This window comes from Haliotis cracherodii, unplaced genomic scaffold, assembly GCF_022045235.1.
Source record: "Haliotis cracherodii isolate W230 unplaced genomic scaffold, xgHalCrac1.p SCAF_2, whole genome shotgun sequence".
NCBI lineage: Eukaryota > Metazoa > Mollusca > Gastropoda > Lepetellida > Haliotidae > Haliotis > Haliotis cracherodii.
Genome location: NW_027266275.1, coordinates 22578580 through 22597793, shown reverse-complemented (window position 1 = coordinate 22597793; position 19214 = coordinate 22578580). Strand labels below are relative to the sequence as shown.

General features: G+C 42.6%; 1 protein-coding gene across 1 annotated transcript in view; it reads right to left on the bottom strand.

Moving 5' to 3' along the window:
* LOC139467426 (wings apart-like protein homolog) overlaps positions 1-19214 on the bottom strand; it is a 46063-nt gene that overhangs the window by 7756 nt on the left and 19093 nt on the right. Inside the window, exons 4-15 of the mRNA XM_071248989.1 lie at positions 17231-17302; positions 14681-14848; positions 14364-14500; positions 13073-13184; positions 11505-11747; positions 10962-11073; positions 10375-10475; positions 9332-9408; positions 8000-8151; positions 7644-7759; positions 6984-7100; positions 1885-2131 (exon numbers count right to left, since the gene is read on the bottom strand). Of these exons, the coding sequence (XP_071105090.1) occupies positions 1885-2131; positions 6984-7100; positions 7644-7759; positions 8000-8151; positions 9332-9408; positions 10375-10475; positions 10962-11073; positions 11505-11747; positions 13073-13184; positions 14364-14500; positions 14681-14848; positions 17231-17302 (1654 nt within the window). The remainder of the gene's footprint in view (positions 1-1884; positions 2132-6983; positions 7101-7643; positions 7760-7999; positions 8152-9331; positions 9409-10374; positions 10476-10961; positions 11074-11504; positions 11748-13072; positions 13185-14363; positions 14501-14680; positions 14849-17230; positions 17303-19214) is intronic.

Sequence of the window (19214 nt, the reverse complement as noted above, 5' to 3'; positions counted from 1 at the left end):
CATCAGAGGCGCCGGGAATTCACGAGGCGCCGAGACATCAGAGGCGCCGGGAGCGCACGAGGCGCCGAGACATCAGAGGCGCCGGGAGCGCACGAGGCGCCGAGACATCTGAGGCGCCGGAGGCGCCGGGAGCGCCGGGACATCAGAGGCGCCGGAGGCGCCGAGACATCGGAAGCGCCGGAGGCGCCGGGAGCGCACGAGGCGCCGAGACATCAGAGGCGCCGGGAGCGCCGGGAGCGCACGAGGCGCCGAGACATCTGAGGCGCCGGAGGCGCCGGGAGCGCCGGGACATCAGAGGCGCCGGAGGCGCCGAGACATCGGAGGCGCCGAGACATCAGAGGCGCCGGAGGCGCCGGGAGCGCCGAGACATCGGAGGCGCCGAGAGCGCCGGGAGCGCCGGAGGCGCCGGGAGCGCACGAGGCGCCGAGACATCAGAGGCGCCGGGAGCGCCGGGAGCGCCGAGACATCGGAGGCGCCGGGAGCGCACGAGGCGCCGAGACATCAGAGGCGCCGGAGGCGCCGGGAGCGCACGAGGCGCCGAGACATCGGAGGCGCCGGGAGCGCCGGGACATCAGAGGCGCCGGAGGCGCCGGGGGCGCCGGAGACATCAGCGTTGATGTGGTGGTGTTGGAGACCGTGAACGGTCGTATGTCGTGCCAGGGGAGGCAGACTCTACGTTGGGAGCGCTGGAGCCGCCGGTGGAGTAGGAGACCGTGAACGGTCGTATGTCGTGCCATGGGAGGCAGACTCTACGTTGGGAGCCGCCGTTGGTGCTGGGAGCACTGCGAAGCTCCGCTGAGCGCTGCTGCCGTCAACGTAGGTGGGGGTCGACGAGCACGTTGAGCGAGGTGTGTCCTGGATACTCGCATGAGCTGAAGGATCACAGCGACGAATGACTGCAACATCGGCACTGCCTTGTGAAAGTACAGGGCGTCGTACAATCACGGCAGAAAGGGGCGGCCCCGACCAGATTTGTTCCCGCGGCAACAAGTGCAGCGAGGCAGAAAATCTGGAATTTAAGCAAAACATAACTATGTGGCAAAGCCACAAAGTGCGGGAAGCATAATGTGATTCAGAAACTTTGTTTTTCAATGAAGTTTATGAGATCAAACAATGACGCTAAAAGGTAGCGAAAAAGCATAGCTTTAAGCAAACACATAACCATGTGCAAACACGTAACCATGTGGCAAAAGCACAGAGTACGGGAGACATAATGTAACTCAAAAACTTCGTATTATATTGAAGTTTATGAGAAGAAACAATTACGCTGAGAGGTAGCGAAAAGGCAAGGCTTTAAGCACACCAAAACAACATACATAAATGTAATGTATTACCCAAGCCAAAGAGAGAATTCAAAACGCAGAACACGACATTACGTGGCCACGTGGTGAATGGCCAAAATGGCGGGAAAGAAAACAAAATGGCGGGAACAACATTGCGCCCGTAAATTACTGTGACGTGAGCCACAGACGAGCGATAAACGTTACAATTTACGAATGGGAAGACCCTAAGGTCACGGCCCATAACAGGTAACAATGTAGCAGCATATAATGAATGTAGAAACACGCAAAATATAAAAAACAAATAATAAGCTTTAATTTCCACAAGGGATACACAGTACGTCCGTCTGTGGAGGTGACAAAGCAGTTATGTGTTTTTGTGTGACGTCATGACTTCCGGGTCACGTGCCGACTGTGAGAGGGCGCTGCCTCCTGAGCTGGTTGGGACAACTTTCTTCAGCAGCTGGATCTCACACAGTTCGTCACTCTGTCAAAGACAGCAGTAAATGCAATACGGAGTAATGCAGGATAAGTTAAAAAATTTGATCTTGGTCTGCAAACCTCTCCATTAAGATGTATACAGAATGTGTAAGTCCCTCCTCACCCTGTGTGAAAGTCTCCTCATCATCCAGCACGCTGGGCTCCTCCTGACTCTCGGACTTGGATGGATCTGGCTCGCTGTTTTGCTGTTTCCGAAGCTTCTCTGCAGAAGCCACAATCCACTGCACGCCGGCCTCCGACTCCTGCCACTCTCCACTCGTGTTGAGGGACGGCTGGTCAGTACTGGACGCTGACTCATCCTTCTGCTGCTCTTCCATCTCTCTTGCTGCCTTCTCTCTCTCACAGAATAACTGCAACAGAATACACCTGTAACTATCTTGTGGCAGTTAGAGAGTAAGAGGGATCAAACACGATCTCATCATTTCTGGATGTCTTAATAACGTCTGAAATAATCAACAGTGCTACAGTAAAACACACTGCTGTTTATGATGGAAGCGATGCCACCACCTCCATCACTCCTATCTCCAAATGAGCACAGAATTTCTCTCACTGAGGAATGTAATCTGATTGGATGGCTATTTTTAAATGGGTCCATGGTATTCATCATAATAGAATGGTTGGTTGGTTGGTTTGTTGTTTAACGCCGCACTCAGCAATATTCCAGCTATATGAGAGCGGTCTGTAAATAATCGAGTCTATACCAGACAATCTGGTGATTAATATCATGAGCATCGATCCACTCAATTGGGATCGATGACATGCATAATCCAAGTCAGCGAGCCTGACCACCCGATCCCGTTAGTCGCCTTTTACGACAAGCAGAGTCACCTTTTCCGGCAAGCATGGGTTGCTGAAGACCTATTCTACCCCAGAATCTTCAGGGGTCCATAATAGAATGGAGATACACAGTCGAACCTCGTTGTGTTGAACTTGGATGTGTCAAAGTCCTGGTAGTCTCAAACTCATTTGGGAGTCCCATGTATCCAAATTAAGTTTTACAGTCCCCTGATGTTTGAAACCCTGGATAACTCAAACCTTTTCCCAGGTCCCCACAAGTTCGACACAACGAGGTTTGACTGTAACACACTGGATCATGAAGGATGCCCATTCATTCACTCCACAGACTTATCTTGAATTCAAATCTAAGTGCCCTTAGCAGGTAATTTGGAAATTTTTATAAGAGGTAGGGTATTTGAAGGAATAATGTAAAATTAAGCCTATTGCTCTTTCTTGGTTCTGTTATCAATGGAATACAAGCCACCTTACCACATCACATCAATTATAACTATATTTACAGGAAATACTTCATAATTTCCATTTGGGAATTTTTACTGACTTAGGGTGGAATATCTGCCTCTGAGCAGGTCTAGCTAAATAAATACCTGCACTCAGTTCTACATCACATAAATTACCCTAAATCCTGATACAAATTGCTCTTGAAAATATTTACTGAACAACATAAGTGTCTGATACAGCAGATGAAAGTTTCACTATCTATACCATAAATGAATGTTTTGTAAAGTTCTGACTATTCCCTTATCTTGCCCAATGGAATTGTCACAGTTGTTTTCTCAATCAAAAAATAATTCATAACAAAAAAGGTGTTGTCACCACCACATAACTTTTCTGAATGCTATTTTGGACACTATTGGATTTGTTGTGTTGTGTTGGATTTGTGGTGTGGTGTGGTGTGGTGTGGTGTGGTGTGGTGTGTGGTGTGGTGTGGTGTGGTGTGGTGTGGTGTGGTGTGGTGTGGTGTGGTGTGGTGTGAGACTGCTTGTACCAGCCCGGACTAATGCCGATTTTATAGTGCTAGCACACAGATACCACGCCGCAGTTTAACATGAATACCCCACTCAGACACAGTATACCGACTCCGAGCCAACCAGTAGTTGTTTAACCCCTTCATGCTGAGCACCAGAAAGGGTAGCAAGTACCATCTTTGATGCGGCTGGGGATTGAACCCCGGACCTTCCTCTCTTCCTCTCTCCACGAGGTGGTCTATTTGTTTCCAAACTTCATGGACATAACTATCCTCAGGCATATTTTGACTGTTACTGACCATCAAAGTTACTGTCTCTATTAATATTGAAGCTTATATTGGCAGGATATATCATGATATACAATCATAATGTGAATCAAGTTTTCAATGCCACGAATGAGTCATATATATCCAGTGATTTATCTAGACCTGATTTTGGAGGGTGATAGTCGGTGCTATGTCTGCCGGAAATGTCAGTAAAAATTCCTAAATTTCCCAATTCATGCCGTTATAGTTGTAACTAATGTTAATGGCTGTGTAAAGCAACTTGTATTTCCCCGATAACAGGACCAATACAGAGAAACAGGCTTTGAAGCTTAGCTTTAACATAACTGCAGAGAATGCAATGTTAAAGCTAAACTCTGAATTCAGGAAAACAAGAACTTTTTCAACAAAATAACGATCTTTCCCAATTTGCCTTCCATGGGCACTTAGTTTGGAATCCTAGATAAATTCCTGATATCACCTAGAAACCACAATCCTACTTCAGTCTCTTTTCTCAATTATCACAAAAGGTAAAATCTAAAATCTTCTCAACCTTTGCAGAACGTCGACTACAAACTGGAGCATATTAAATTCCAAGCGTTATATTCAAATTGATGCAACTGACGTTCACTCAATTCCACAAGCTGAGCCGAATACCCAGTTAAATACCAGCAAAAATCTACCATCCTCACTCGACACACAGTAAATTCACCTAACATCCAACAGGCAAGTCTCAGATTAAATCTAGTCCACAGCACACATCTCCTGCTGATAACAATGTGAAGCTCTCTATAGCATCATCACATGTATGCCTTAAGGCCTTCTCAACTATTTGAAATGTGATTGTGGAATGTTCATGTTAGCTTAAGCTCTTTGAAGTTGCTTCTGCATATTTGTTTGTCAACAACAACAGCTTAAGGGTGGAAAATGCTGCTATGGGCTTGGACAACAAAGACGCCTTCATGTAGCTAGGTATGTGTCTAGCTGACAGCCATCCTTCCCTGCTACTACCACATACATAACAACTGCACACTCACACAGCGGCACAATCAGCTGATCACACAATGGTTTGTATCTACATAGAACAAAGGCCAGCATACTGGAAAATCACAGCTTGAACACTGCAGGTATTAACATGGATTAGATGCAGTTCACTGAGGAGCATCATGTCATTCCACTGGTAACATGCTAACACAGGTTCTCGACCTACCACACAGCCAATAATTTGCATAGATAATCACACTGTAAAGAGGATTAAAAGATTATACCTAAGAGTTGGATATATAAGGACATCTTATATCCTTGATGGAAATACTATCACTTTAATGTTTTAAAAGGTGGGTTACTGAATGTTGCTTAATGTTAACAATGCCCCACCAAATATTATCAGTCATAATCAAGTCTGGGCCAGGCACTACAGTGAGTGAGTGAGAGGGTGAGTGAGTGAGTGAGAGGGTGAGTGAGTGAGTGAGTGAGTGAGTGAGTGAGTGAGTGAGTGAGTGAGTGAGTGAGTGAGTGAGTGAGTGAGTGAGTGAGTGAGTGAGTGAGTGAGTGAGTGAGTGAGTGAGTGCCGCTTTTAGCAACATTCCCACAATATCACGGCGGGGGACACCAGAAATGGGCTTCACACATTGTACCCATGTCGGGAATCGAACCCGGTCTTCAGCTTGATGTACTAACTCTTTAACCACTTGGCTACCCCACCGCCCCGGCACAACAGTAAGTGACGGCACAAGCAACAATCCATACCAACAGGGTACAATGAGACACAGTCAGCCAGGTGACCCAATGCAACCACTGATTCATAAGTCCACATACATGTCCCCAATATCCCATGTCATAAGGACAACACATCTTATCAGACTGTCTCAAGCTAGTGACTAAAGGGAGATTTAGTTTGTCAGTATTATTCTAGCAGCTATGATAAAGGTCTTAAAAGTATATAAAAACAATGTGGAAAATGACAGTAGATAGCACAGTGGTCCCTCGCTACAACGCTACCAATGGGGTCCAAATAACTGGTGGGCGTTATAGACGATGAGCCGTTTAACCGAGGCAAAGGCAGGGGAGCGTGCTCGGCCAATCTCACGATCTTTGCCTTGTCTTGCACATTGCAATGATACAAGTTGTTTACCGTTCATAGTGTAAAAATATATATCTGTTATGTTTTCGCCGTTTGTTATTATTTACAAGCCTTAACTGTCACATTCAATGTGAATGTAGTCTACTTGCATGAGAATATCGATCGATAATGGAAGTAACAGACGCTATGAGTGAAGAGCCAATCACAAATCATTACAAGTACAGAGTGTTTCAGTGGCATTGATTGGTCATGTTGCTTAAAATACGGAAAACGGGAGTTTTGACCAGCACTATGCGCATTCATACACATACAAATATAGACACATTCAAGCCAGATTAATTGGTTTGATACAGTTACTTAATCCGAATCAAAAGGAATGACCGCCGTGTTGTGACAGCAACTACATGTGAGTTGACAGTGTCGCCTCAAATTGGATTGCCCACTAATTAAGAATATAAACTTTGCTTGTGGTTCTCTTTTATTGCATGCATGTGCTTTTAAGATCAAAGGATGTATAGTGTGAAAAGTTAACTAGTAGAACAATCGTATTTCCAGGACTTGCCCTGGATGTTTTCAAACAGATTATTAGAACTTCAATCAGCAATAAACGGTTGATTATGCAATGAGAAGCGTTATGTGCAAATGAACAACGAACAACAATACAATCATGTCTGTGTAAAACTCTCAGTATTAAAAGTGTACATAAATTTTGGGAGCCATGCGTTACCGCGCGTAGTAACCGAGGTAGCGCTTTATCGAAGAGCACAATAGCGAGGGATCACTGTAGCTAGATATATATGCAGGTGAAATAGAGAATGTTTTCCTTTCTTTGCCGAAACCCAAGTTTAATCACTTAATGAATTAAACTGTACTAATAATTAAGCATGCATTTAGGGTCATGATTGTCCTTGTGATTTCCCAGTCTACTTGTGTGAAGGTACATTCATAACTGGCTTCATCTACATCAATAGTACCGCTTTAGGAACCAGGAACATATTTCATCAGTGCTGCCATGATTATTACAATGCCAGTGTCACTCTAATACAAGAAATTTCCACCCAAGGCAGTTTTCCTCCTCTCTGTGCTTACACACCTGGATAAGGGCCTTGACAGCAGACACTTTTCCTGAGGAGAGTTGAATCTGGTTTTCTATGAGGTGGCGTCGGTTCACCAGGCAGTGCTCCACCATGTTGATCAGCAGCCCAATACACTGAAGAAGAAGATACATCTCACTCACACAATCACTGCATTAAGCCCACATAATACAAATGGTAGTGACATCATATTCCTGTCATTTCTGTTAATGCAATTATTCCAACCTATTGAAAAATTTACTGCCAAAAGTGAACACGTTTATATTCCCTGATCTTATTTCTATCAATAAAACAAACAAAACAATGATGACAGCACCAATTCATTGATTATCTCCCTTGGATTACAGTCATCTTTTCTGATTTGTTCATTGTCTTCTATTAAAAAAATAAATTTAAAAAACTGAGAAAAAAACACAATGGTTAACCTTATGCTTTCAGCAGTGAGACTATCAGTTGACCAATTTCCTTTATCAGACATTTGTCTCAAATACAAAAAGGATACATTCTTAAAACTTGATGAAAAATTAGAATGACCAGGATTCTTATAAACATGTAGGCAATCAAATTTGTGTTTTATGAATGAGGAACAATAGTTAAGTCTACCCGAAATAACACACCTCCCAGTCACTGCAATCCCATTAAAAATAAGGCTTCCTTACCAGGACGAGGATGTCAAACTTCTGGTCGGCCGGGGCATACTGGGTGGTGGAGAACACACACAGCAACACACACTCCATCAGCCCCTCCTGCTCCCCCACCTTCGTACTCCCAAACTCTGCAAGAAAGATGTCTAATGCACTCTGGTCGACAAATACATATTGAGGAACTCGTTTCTTATTGTATTCATAATAACATTGCTTTATATGGACGCCTTATCAAATAATTTAACGGTGTTAACCCAACATGTCAAGTTGTCAGCCCTTGGCTGAGAAATAAAACACGGCACTGCTGGTCCAATTCAAACCTATTTCTTCATCTTGTACACAACATCTACTGTTTTCTGGTTGAGACTTACCATTGTCATGTGTGACATTGAGCAGCACGCGCAGGATGGCGAGGACACAGCTGATGATAGTGTAGCCTAGTGTCTCCTTCACCATCTTGTTCTTCTCGGGGTCCTCCGTCACAGGATACATGGGCATGCTGTCCTCACATGCCTGCAGGACTCTGTAACACATCACACAAACTCACTGTAGTCATCCAATAATTAGCCTTTCGGACCCAAGAACAAGGGTACGATACCAGGATGATGAAGAATAAGTGATGGAATGTGGTTCAACACTGAAGGCAGTGATATTTCAGCTGTAGCACATAAATACCACTGCAAACAATCAAGTCTTGACTTGGCAAACCAGTGACTGAAAGTATGAACACCGATCCATGCTGTTGGCAAATAATGACATCCTATCAGCCAAATCACTTGCCTGAGCACCCATTCTTCAGATTAACTGACAATTTATGACAAGCGTGAACCTCGGGGGACCATTTTGGACCCTGAACCTCCACAGGCAAGATGATGAAGACATCTAAATGTCATCCATAATTGTTATCATCCAAAAGAACTATTTCTGCTTTGCTCTAATGAGGCCCAGGGGTAGATTTTACAACAAATTTGTACATAGGCAGCAGGGCTTGCTCCTTTCCAAAGTTACTGGCCCTTCTCCAAACCAACTGGCCAAAAACTGTTGGAGGCCATGACAGAGGTACCAAGGGGACTCCGAACATTTTAGAACTCCTCACCCCTAAAACGTCATTTCCTGCATGCTAAGATCAAATCTTGGCTTCCATTTGCCTTATTTTGTAGCAATTTTATAAGCAAATAAAGATGTTGTTGATGTACAGAACATTACAAAATGGCCGTCGGTTGTGTCATGCTACCCAGGTGATTATTGAGTTAACCATTCACATGACCTCATGCCCCACCAAAATATTTTCTCATCGAAATCTCATGATTCACGAGCAGTGTCCAATTAAGAAAATTAATATACACAGAGAAGGGCTGAGATTTTGACCAAATGGGCCTTTTATTTTATGTTTCAGCAAGCCTTTTGTAATTTTAACTGGCCACGGGTCAACAGGCCAGCATTTAGTGTTAAAATAAGCACAAAAGCCTCTTCTTCTATATTGGTCCTGTTGTGAGAGAAATACAAGTCACCTTACAAAGCCATAACATCAGTTGTTGCCTTAACAGCATGAATTGGGAAATGTTTAATTCCAATCTGGGAATATTTAAACATTTGCTGCAGACCTGGAGCGGATATGGCCTCTAGCAGGTGTAGATAAATCCCCGCATTCTGTCATGCAAGGATGGGTACCATACATATAGAAGACTGGGACATCTACTCACCTACAGACGGAAGTGATCAGCAGTGCATTCTCGTAAGAGATCACATAGCTTTGGTTATCTGTGTTCATATAAGTTATCTGCAAACAGAAACACAACAGTATAGTATATTATCACTTCACTGTACCCGTAGCTGTTCAATAACATAAGTCTCTCAAGTTCAATATCAACAAATAAGAACTGGTATCCCTGTAATCAGTTTTGGTTTTAAATACACAAATCTGTTCATAGCACCAGGGCTCGATTTAAGCAACTTGATTTAACTTTCACGAGGTGCATGTTGTTGACATGAAAGCCCAGTTGCACCAAAGAAAACCTGGTTGCACCCTGGTCCCACAAATTTAGCAAAGTTAGAAAACATAGGCTGGTCTGCTGCCAGTGTCTCATTAATCAATGACGTAGTTGTTAAACATTACGTGAGCATATAATCTTGAAGTACCCACAGTTTGATGATGTCAAGCCCACCAAAGCGTTACAAATTCCCTATACACAGAGCTTAGTGATAAAGTGTGGTAAATAAACCTTTGAAGTATTGATTGTGTTAAAAAAATGATGTTGTGTTGACAAGCAAGTGTTAGACAGACACAAATTTTGAAATGTTTTGACATGCACTTGGTGCATGTTGACATAAATATTAGGTTGAAATTTTCAATAACAGGTTGCACTGGTGCATGTTTTATATAGCTAAATCAAGGTCTGGTAGCATTATTATATTAATATATGGCTTTGATCATGTTTTGTACTTCTACATGCGATTTCTTTGTTGTTTAATGTAACAATCAGCAATATTCCAACTATATATGGAACCTTCAAATAATCAAATTAGGCAAAAATAATCCAGTACACGCAAAGCAATGATCTATGCCATCAGGGTACGAAGACACAATCGACCAAGTCACTGACCACCCAATACATTTAGTCGCGTCTTACAACCAGCACAGGTCGATACTGGCCTCTCAGACGATCCCCACATACAGACTTATCATGATCATCTGTGTGAAACACCAATACGAGGTATATTCTGAAATATTATCACATGTACTTACATTCTCTAATACTCGCAGGCATCGGTCTAATTTCCTTAAGTTTGGCAAGGACTTGTCATTTGACACAATCTCGTGACCTACATACTGCGAGCAGGTGTTGACTGAAATCAATATTGAATGAGACATTTACCGGGCATTCGACGTATGATCTCTTTTGTAATATTAAACAGTGAATCTGGCCATGACCACTTGATAAAACTAATGTTTGGGAAATAATATTATATCCAATACAAAGACAGGGTCCACTCTTGGGAGTTTTCTCACTCAGGCACTTCATGTGAAAATTACAAATATTCCAGAGGAACACCCACAATTGCCTACACAGCACAATGTTAAAATGACCCATTGTATTTGAAAAAGTGGACTTTTTTCAAATTCAGGGGCTAAAAGCACAAGGCCCCACCCCAGAATTATCCCTACAATGATCAAGGACTCAATACATATCAGTATATGTAACAAAATCTAAACTGTGAATAACAATTGAAGAAAACTATATTGGCCTTTTTCAGAGTTTCATTAAAGACAAGAACTGAAATCCTCAGTAACAATTCCTCATGACAGTCCTTTCCAAGGCTTTAGTACCTTACCTGTATTTACAATATGATCGAGAGCTCCCTGAGATCGTAGCTCCTCCTTGAACCACTCGCCAGCCTTCCGTGATGTTAGGCTCAACAACGACTCCATGGCCAAGTTACCTGTCTGCAAGGTCCAAATCAGAACTCTTGTTATAATACATCATGGAAATTAACATGTCATGAAACTCCAATTAATTTCATTACCAACAATCCAACTTTAACAATGTCAAAGAGGCAAGTTTGCAAATAACGCATTTCTTATACAGTATAGAATGGTCTGTTGATAAAAGTAGTACTGAGCAATATTCAAGCAATTTGACAACTTGTAAATAATTTAGCCTGGACCAGACAATGCAATGATTGATATTATGATCAATGTCCTAATCTTTCGGGGAACAATGACACACAATGAACAACACACCAAGCTAGACCACCCGATCTATGATCCCTACTGTAGCCTCTTATGATAAGCATGGATTGCTGGGATCATTCTAAACCGGGATCCCCAGTATTAGAGAAAGAGACCTAGCTTGTATCCTCTGATCAATGTCTTACCGATATGGTATCCAAGTCCATCTTGGTCCCGACATTCTGCATCTGTTCACACAGTTCATACACACGCTGCCTAGTGCGCTCCAGTTCCTTGAGATCGGCCTGACCAAGCTGTACCTCACCATTCTTCTCGGAGTCGACCTCGAGGAGTCGGAGCATGAGGTCGAGACTCTCCTGGTCCAGGTCCATGTTCAACCTGTCCTTGCTCAGCATGTACATCATGGTGGCAGTGCTCAGTGCCAGACTCTTCCAGGAACAAACAAGAATTTGGTCAATGTCAAGGTTTGTAAAAGAAATAGTACAAGGTACAACTAATTCTTACTTATTTTTTATATTGGATCGATTGTGTTCAAAAATGAATTTTGTTGGTGATTTTTTAAGGTGTGAATAGACCAACCATAGTTAGGGCAGCATTATTTGTGAAGAAAAAAAGAAATATATAAAATTATCCAATCGCCTTGGTAATCACCCCGATATTAAAGGCATCGTATGAGGCATCAATTTTTCATTTTCTTGATAGCTCGCCTACAAGAGCTGAAAATAAGGACTCATTTTTCTAACAAGTTATCATGAGACTGATCACAAAATATCATGTCAAATGTTAAACAAGTTATGCAAAAAGTTTAACTTCAAACCATTGTTAAGAATAAAATCATCAAATTGTCTTATTATCCAGTTAATAAACGAAGTACACATTCATTGGGAAGGGCATGTGCCATGTGCTGACATCTAAAAAAATTAACTACCAAAATAATAGACAACTTAATCTGACAAAAACTAAAAATCTTCCACAATTTTCTGCTGAAATATGATAATTTCAGAGAATTAAAAAGATCAAATCAATTGTTTAACTTTGGTTTATACTATTTGTTTCAGGAAATATGTCACTGTTTATTGACATGTCATATCACTGTGTGCAAAACAAATATGAATGTCAAGGGTCAGTCACATTTTGAAATTGTTTGCTTTAAATGGCTATGATAACAATACAATACAGTTATAACAGAATCTCACGGAAATGAAACTATAATCATTTTCCAGATTGGTATTGTTTTTGGAGGACAGTGTAAAGATCTTGGTGTTAAATGCAAACATTAGCTACAGAGATTTTACTGACACTTCACTCATTTGCCTCAGGCTCCATTGGCGTCGATCAATAGTCACATCTTCAAACCATTTTTTTTCTGAACATCAAAATTGTTTATTTCCCAAATGAATATTTCATATCACAATGCCATTCACCCCAATGCTCGATGATAACTAGCTAAAAACATTGCCTTAGATTTTTCACATTCCAGGTTAATCTAAGCCTATGCATTGTGTTTCAACCAGGTTTGCTATGTATTATGTATTTGAATGAATGGGGTCCTTGAAGCTCACTATAAGCAAGTATATTATTTGAACCCAGGAATCCCCTAAATCTTCAACATCAAACATCAGGGTTCTGACACTGACCCTTTGATTCTAGGATTTAGTTTGGAATACTTCATGTCTCAGGGTTTAACACACTGGTGTGACCGTGACACAATTGCATGTTCGACTGAATGGCCACCCTGTCATTCTACACTTACAGGATTGGTGTTAGCGTCATGCAGCATGGTGAAGATCTTGGTCATAGTACCATGGGCTCTCAGGTGCATACGGAATGCAGGGAGAGTGCACTTCCCAGCCAGCTGGATACAGCTGAAACCAAGCCATTGGTAAAATGAATGGCTACACAATTAATTGCTTGACCCCTTAATCCCTTTAATATCACAACCTTAGACATCCATACTCTGCTGTGTGAAGCACCTACCTCAGGCATTCATCCACTGCTGTGTGAAACACCTACCTCAGACATCCAACCCATGGACCACATACACTGCTGTGTAAAGCACCTACCTCAGACGTTCATTCACTGCTGTGTGAAGCACCTACCTCAGACATCCAACCCATGGACCACATACACTGCTGTGTAAAGCACCTACCTCAGACATTCATCCACTGCTGTGTGAAGCACCTACCTCAGACATCCCACCAACTGTCTACATACACTGCTATGAGAAGCACCTACCTCAGACATCCAACCCACTGTCTACATACACTGCTATGTGAAGCACCTACCTCAGACATCCAACCCACTGTCTACATACACTGCTATGTGAAGCACCTACCTCAGACATCCCACCCACAGTCTACATACACTGCTATGTGACTGACCACATACACTGCTGTGTGAAGCACCTACCTCAGACATCCAGCCCACTGACCACATACACTGCTGTGAAAAGCACCTACCTCAGACATCCATACACTGCTGTGTGAAGCACCTACCTCAGACATCCATACACTATGTGAAGCACCTACCTCAGACATAGATACACTGCTGTGTGAAGCACCTACCTCAGACATCCATAGACTGCTGTGAAGCACCTACCTCAGACATCCATTCACTGCTATGTGAAGCACCTACCTCAGACATCAATACACTGACCACATACACTGTGTGAAGCACCTACCTCAGACATCCAGCCCACTGACCACATACACTGTGTGCAGCATCTACCTCAGACATCCAGCCCACTGACCACATACACTGTGTGAAGCACCTACCTCAGACATCCAGCCCACTGACCACATACACTGTGTGTAGAACCTACCTCAGACATCCATCCACTGACCACATACACTGTGTGAAGCACCTACCTCAGACATCCAGCCCACTGACCACATACGCTGTGTGAAGCACCTACCTCAGACATCCAGCCCACTGACCACATACACTGTGTGAAGCGCCTACCTCAGACATCCAGCCCACTGACCACATACACTGTGTGAAGCACCTACCTCAGACATCCATACACTGCTGTGTGAAATACCTACCTTAAACACCTGATGGGCATGGGTTCTGAGTCTTGAAGACCATCCAACAGATATTCCACATCATCCATGAAGTCTTGTGTCTCTCCTGATTCCTGCACCTCGAAGGCCTGCTTCACATTACGCACAACCGTGAACAGCTAAAAACAAACAACAATCCTAAATGATACATATTCTATGCACAAGCTTGGTGTAATCACTTTCAAAAGCATAATGCCATCATTTTCAACCTCAGAGCAAAAGTTAATCCTTTGTCATCAATAATGAATTGATTAAGCCATGTCGTAATATAATATGAAATTATTAAATGTTGGTACTACCGGACGATGTTCCTTGTTAACTCGGATGGATGTGTAGGCCTCATCCCCAGCTCTGCTCGGCCAGTGGACGGCCCTGGTCAGTTTGGGAGCTGATTTAGGTTTAGGTTCTGGTTCCGCAAAGCCCTTTAATGCCTTCACGTTTACTGTAGGTGGTGGCTGCCTTTCCTCCTATAGAAGAGGAAAATGAACTTCATGATTTACAGATACGTAGTGTATCAAATACATGATACATAATGATCATATTCCAACTGAAATACATAATGATCATATTCCAACTGAAAAACATACACTGATACAAATCAACTAACTGATAGTTTCACTGTAAGAGTCTAGTTGCAAAACATCAAAGCATTATTTCCCAGCCTTAACAGGTGGTTACAGTCACTGATACCTGTAACACTGGTATGTGTCAGGTGGTTACAGTCACTGACACCTGTAACACTGGTATGGGTCAGGTGGTTACAGTCACTGATACCTGTAACACTGGTATGTGTCAGGTGGTTACAGTCACTGACACCTGTAACACTGGTATGGGTCAGGTGGTTACAGTCTCTGACATCTGTAACACTGGTATGTGTCAGGTGGTTACAGTCACTGATACCTGTAACACTGGTATGTGTCAGGTGGTTACTTTCACTCATACCTGTAACACTGGTATGTGTCAGGTGGTTACTTTCACTCATACCTGTAACACTGGTTTGGGTCAGGTAGTTACAGTCTCTGACACCTGTAACACTGGGGTCAGGTGGTTACAGTCACTGATATCTGTAACACTGGTTAGGGTCAGGTGGTTACAGTCTCAACACCTGTAACACTGGTATGTGTAAGGTGGTTACAGTCACTGATACCTGTAACACTGGTATGGGTCAGGTGGTTACAGTCACTGATACCTGTAACACTGGTATGGGTCAGGTAGTTACAGTCTCTGACACCTGTAACACTGGGGTCAGGTGGTTACAGTCACTGATACCTGTAACACTGGTTAGGGTCAGGTGGTTACAGTCTCGACACCTGTAACACTGGTATGTGTAAGGTGGTTACAGTCACTGATACCTGTAACACTGGTATGGGTCAGGTGGTTACAGTCACTGATACCTGTAACACTGGGGTCAGGTGGTTACAGTCACTGATACCTGTAACACTGGTATGGGTCAGGTGGTTACAGTCTCGACACCTGTAACACTGGTTTGTGCCAGGTGGTTACAGTCACTGATACCTGTAACACTGGTATGTGTCAGGTGGTTACAGTCACTGATACCTGTAACACTGGTTAGGGTCAGGTGGGTACAGTCTCGACACCTGTAACACTGGTATGGGTCAGGTGGTTACAGTCACTGATACCTGCAACACTGGTATGTGTCAGGTGGTTACAGTCACTGATACCTGTAACACTGGTATGGGTCAGGTGGTTACAGTCACTGATACCTGTAACACTGGTATGGGTCAGGCGGTTACAGTCACTGATATCTGTAACACTGGTATGGGTCAGGTGGTTACAGTCACTGATACCTGTAACACTGGTATGTGCCAGGTGGTTACAGTCACTGATACCTTTAACACTGGTATGTGCCAGGTGGTTACAGTCACTGATACCTGTAACACTGGTATGGGTCAGGTGGGTACAGTCTCGACACCTGTAACACTGGTATGTGTCAGGTGGTTACAGTCACTGATACCTGTAAGTAACACTGATATGGATCAGGTGAAACCAGTTTGACTGTGTTGTCACAACACAGCATGGAGAGAGGTACACAGATAAGTACTATAAGTATTACACCACAAGCTCATTATAGTTTGGTTAATATAAACAGGATATAAAACATTGAAATTTAAACAAATGACAACAAGATGCATCAATATTTCAAACCTGAGCCAGCAAGCACAGATGCAATGCAATACTTGGAAAACAAAAGCAGCCCATTCACTGCTATTTCCTCCAAACTGTTGAAGACTTAAAATACTGCCATGTATTTCCATGCCAAAAACATTACCTCTAGACCTTAACATTTATCACAACAACTTAAGATAAGATAAATCAACTCGAACCACGAACTGGCAAAAGAATTATGCACAAATACTCCAAAGATGACCTTGCTCTTTGAATATTTGACCAAAATGTATTGCAAACAGGAATTATATATCAAGTACCTTTGCACCATATTAACAGAAAATATGACAACTATTTATTCAATACTATCCAAGGTGACTTAGACCTTTGACATGGTCAAAAATGACCAGTATCAAAGGCCTGGTGTGGTGAACTCTGCAAGTTAACTCTAAGGGTTAGACTAGACTAAAATCTAGGGGGGGGGGGGGGGAGCAGAAAAGGGGGTTGGACTGTATCCTAAACCAACATCATCTGAGCTGTTTTGAAGGTTCACTAGTCTACAGTGAGTATCCAGTTGAAATTTGCCACTGACTACTGCAACATTCAATTCACATGATTCAGTTATTGTGAATCCTGTGAATTGTAACCATTATTCATTACACTGATGATCTTCTTTTAATTTCATTACATTAATGCTCTACTGAGTCCACGGAGTCCCTTACCTTTGATGCTGGGTTGCCTTGATCCAAACTGCCCTGCCAGGACCGAGGATTGTACACTGCTTTTGTAGGAGACTGAAAGACAATGTAAACATTAATATGTTATATTCTCCATTATAGTAATTTCATGGACTACCAAACCACATACACAAACATATCACTGGGTGAAGAGGACAGCTCCAACTCTCTTTCTTACCCACAGAGGTCGGTAGCCTAGTGGTTAAAGCATTTGCTTGTCACGCCAAAGACCCAGGTTTGAATCCCGACATGGGTCCAAAGTGTGAAGCCCTTTTCTGGTGTCCCCCGCCGTGATAATTCTGGAATATTGCTCAAGGCGGTGTAAAAACCACTGATCACTCACTTTCCCACAGAATTTCTCTGTAATTTCATGTGTTCTTAGTGCCATGTCATATGAACTCATAATAGAATGGATACTTTATACACTGGATAAGGTTAGGTGAAATAGCGAATGGTAAGGGGAGGTGAAAATGGTGTTTCACATTAGGTGACATTATAGATTATTGCATTTATAGCAATGTGCATGTGTCTAACATCAGTTTTATAGTATTAGTCCCAGAGTCTGCTATGACGTCTGTGCATCCAGTACACATTAATGCCTAGAAAGGACGCACTTAAAATATATAGTGTGTCCCTCAGGACACATAGTAACATTCATTGTACCAAATTCTTGAAAGAAATATAAAGGTCCTGTAATTAAAGTAATTATCAAATCTTACAGTACAGTACACTTCACCATTTCATTACTTTACAGGGCCCTTACAATTAATTATTCGGGGTCTCCTGGGCCTCTAGTTTTGTAAGTCAAGGTATAACTTTGTAGCCCACTGAGGTACCATATCAAGGTTTACCATGGAAACCCAACTCAGACAGAGTATACAGACTCTGAGCTGACTAGTCCCTGTTGATCCCCTTGATGCTGTGCACCTGGGACCCGTTCCACAACGCCATCTAAGCGCTTAAGGTTATCGCAACTCCCATACTTTAACACTGGCTTACGATAGTCGTAGCGCTAAGATCGCTTTGTGGAACGGGGCCCAGGCTGGCAAACAACAAGTACAATCTTTTTATGTCTTTTAGTATGACACGGCTGTTGGATCGAACCATCAACCTTTTGCTCTTGTTCTGTCCACTAGATCGGGGGCTGTCCACTGGACAGTCGAGCGTGGCCTGAGGCTTGGTCATGTGATTTGACAAGTCACATATATATCACGTACACCACTCAATATTCGCTAGTAATGTACAGGAATACTTGTGTGGTCTGCACTCCTATTAGGATGCCAATAGTGATTAATTTGCTGATGCACAATATCATAATGTACGTCACACTATGCATCATATTACATTTGATAACTGAGGATATTTGCATTTTCTTGTTAAGTTAACTGTTTATATCATTTTGTGATGTACAAAGTTGTGGGTGGGAAACCCTTGAGTGAAAATGTCAACTTTGTTGGGGCACAAGATGAGCACAAATACATGTATGTCATTTGACAAGAAAATATAAATGTTCTATTGACATGTATTTTCTTACTGATCTTCATAATCATACTCTAAAAATCATAATATCATTGAGCAATGTTGATGCAAACTGAAAGTAGTCTGGCAAAAGGTTATTTCACTTGAGTGGGATATCAATTTTATTTTTTCAGATAAATACTTTATTTCATCTCTAAAACACATATAGGCATTGAGATAATGAAATATTCATTGAGATAGAGTTGGGTTTCATGCAGCATTTTGAAATATTCAAGTTATATCACCAGTAACGTGCTTCAGACATTGAGCTTATGTGGGAGAAGAGAACCTGTTGTCTTCATCATGATGGGCAAACCCTTAACCACTAGGCTACCCATTGTACCACCAAGCGACCCGTGAATATTCCGGGGTAGAATAGGTCTTCAGCAACCCATGCTTGTTGTAAAAAGGTGACTATGCTTGTCGTAAAAGGCGACTAACGGGATCGGGT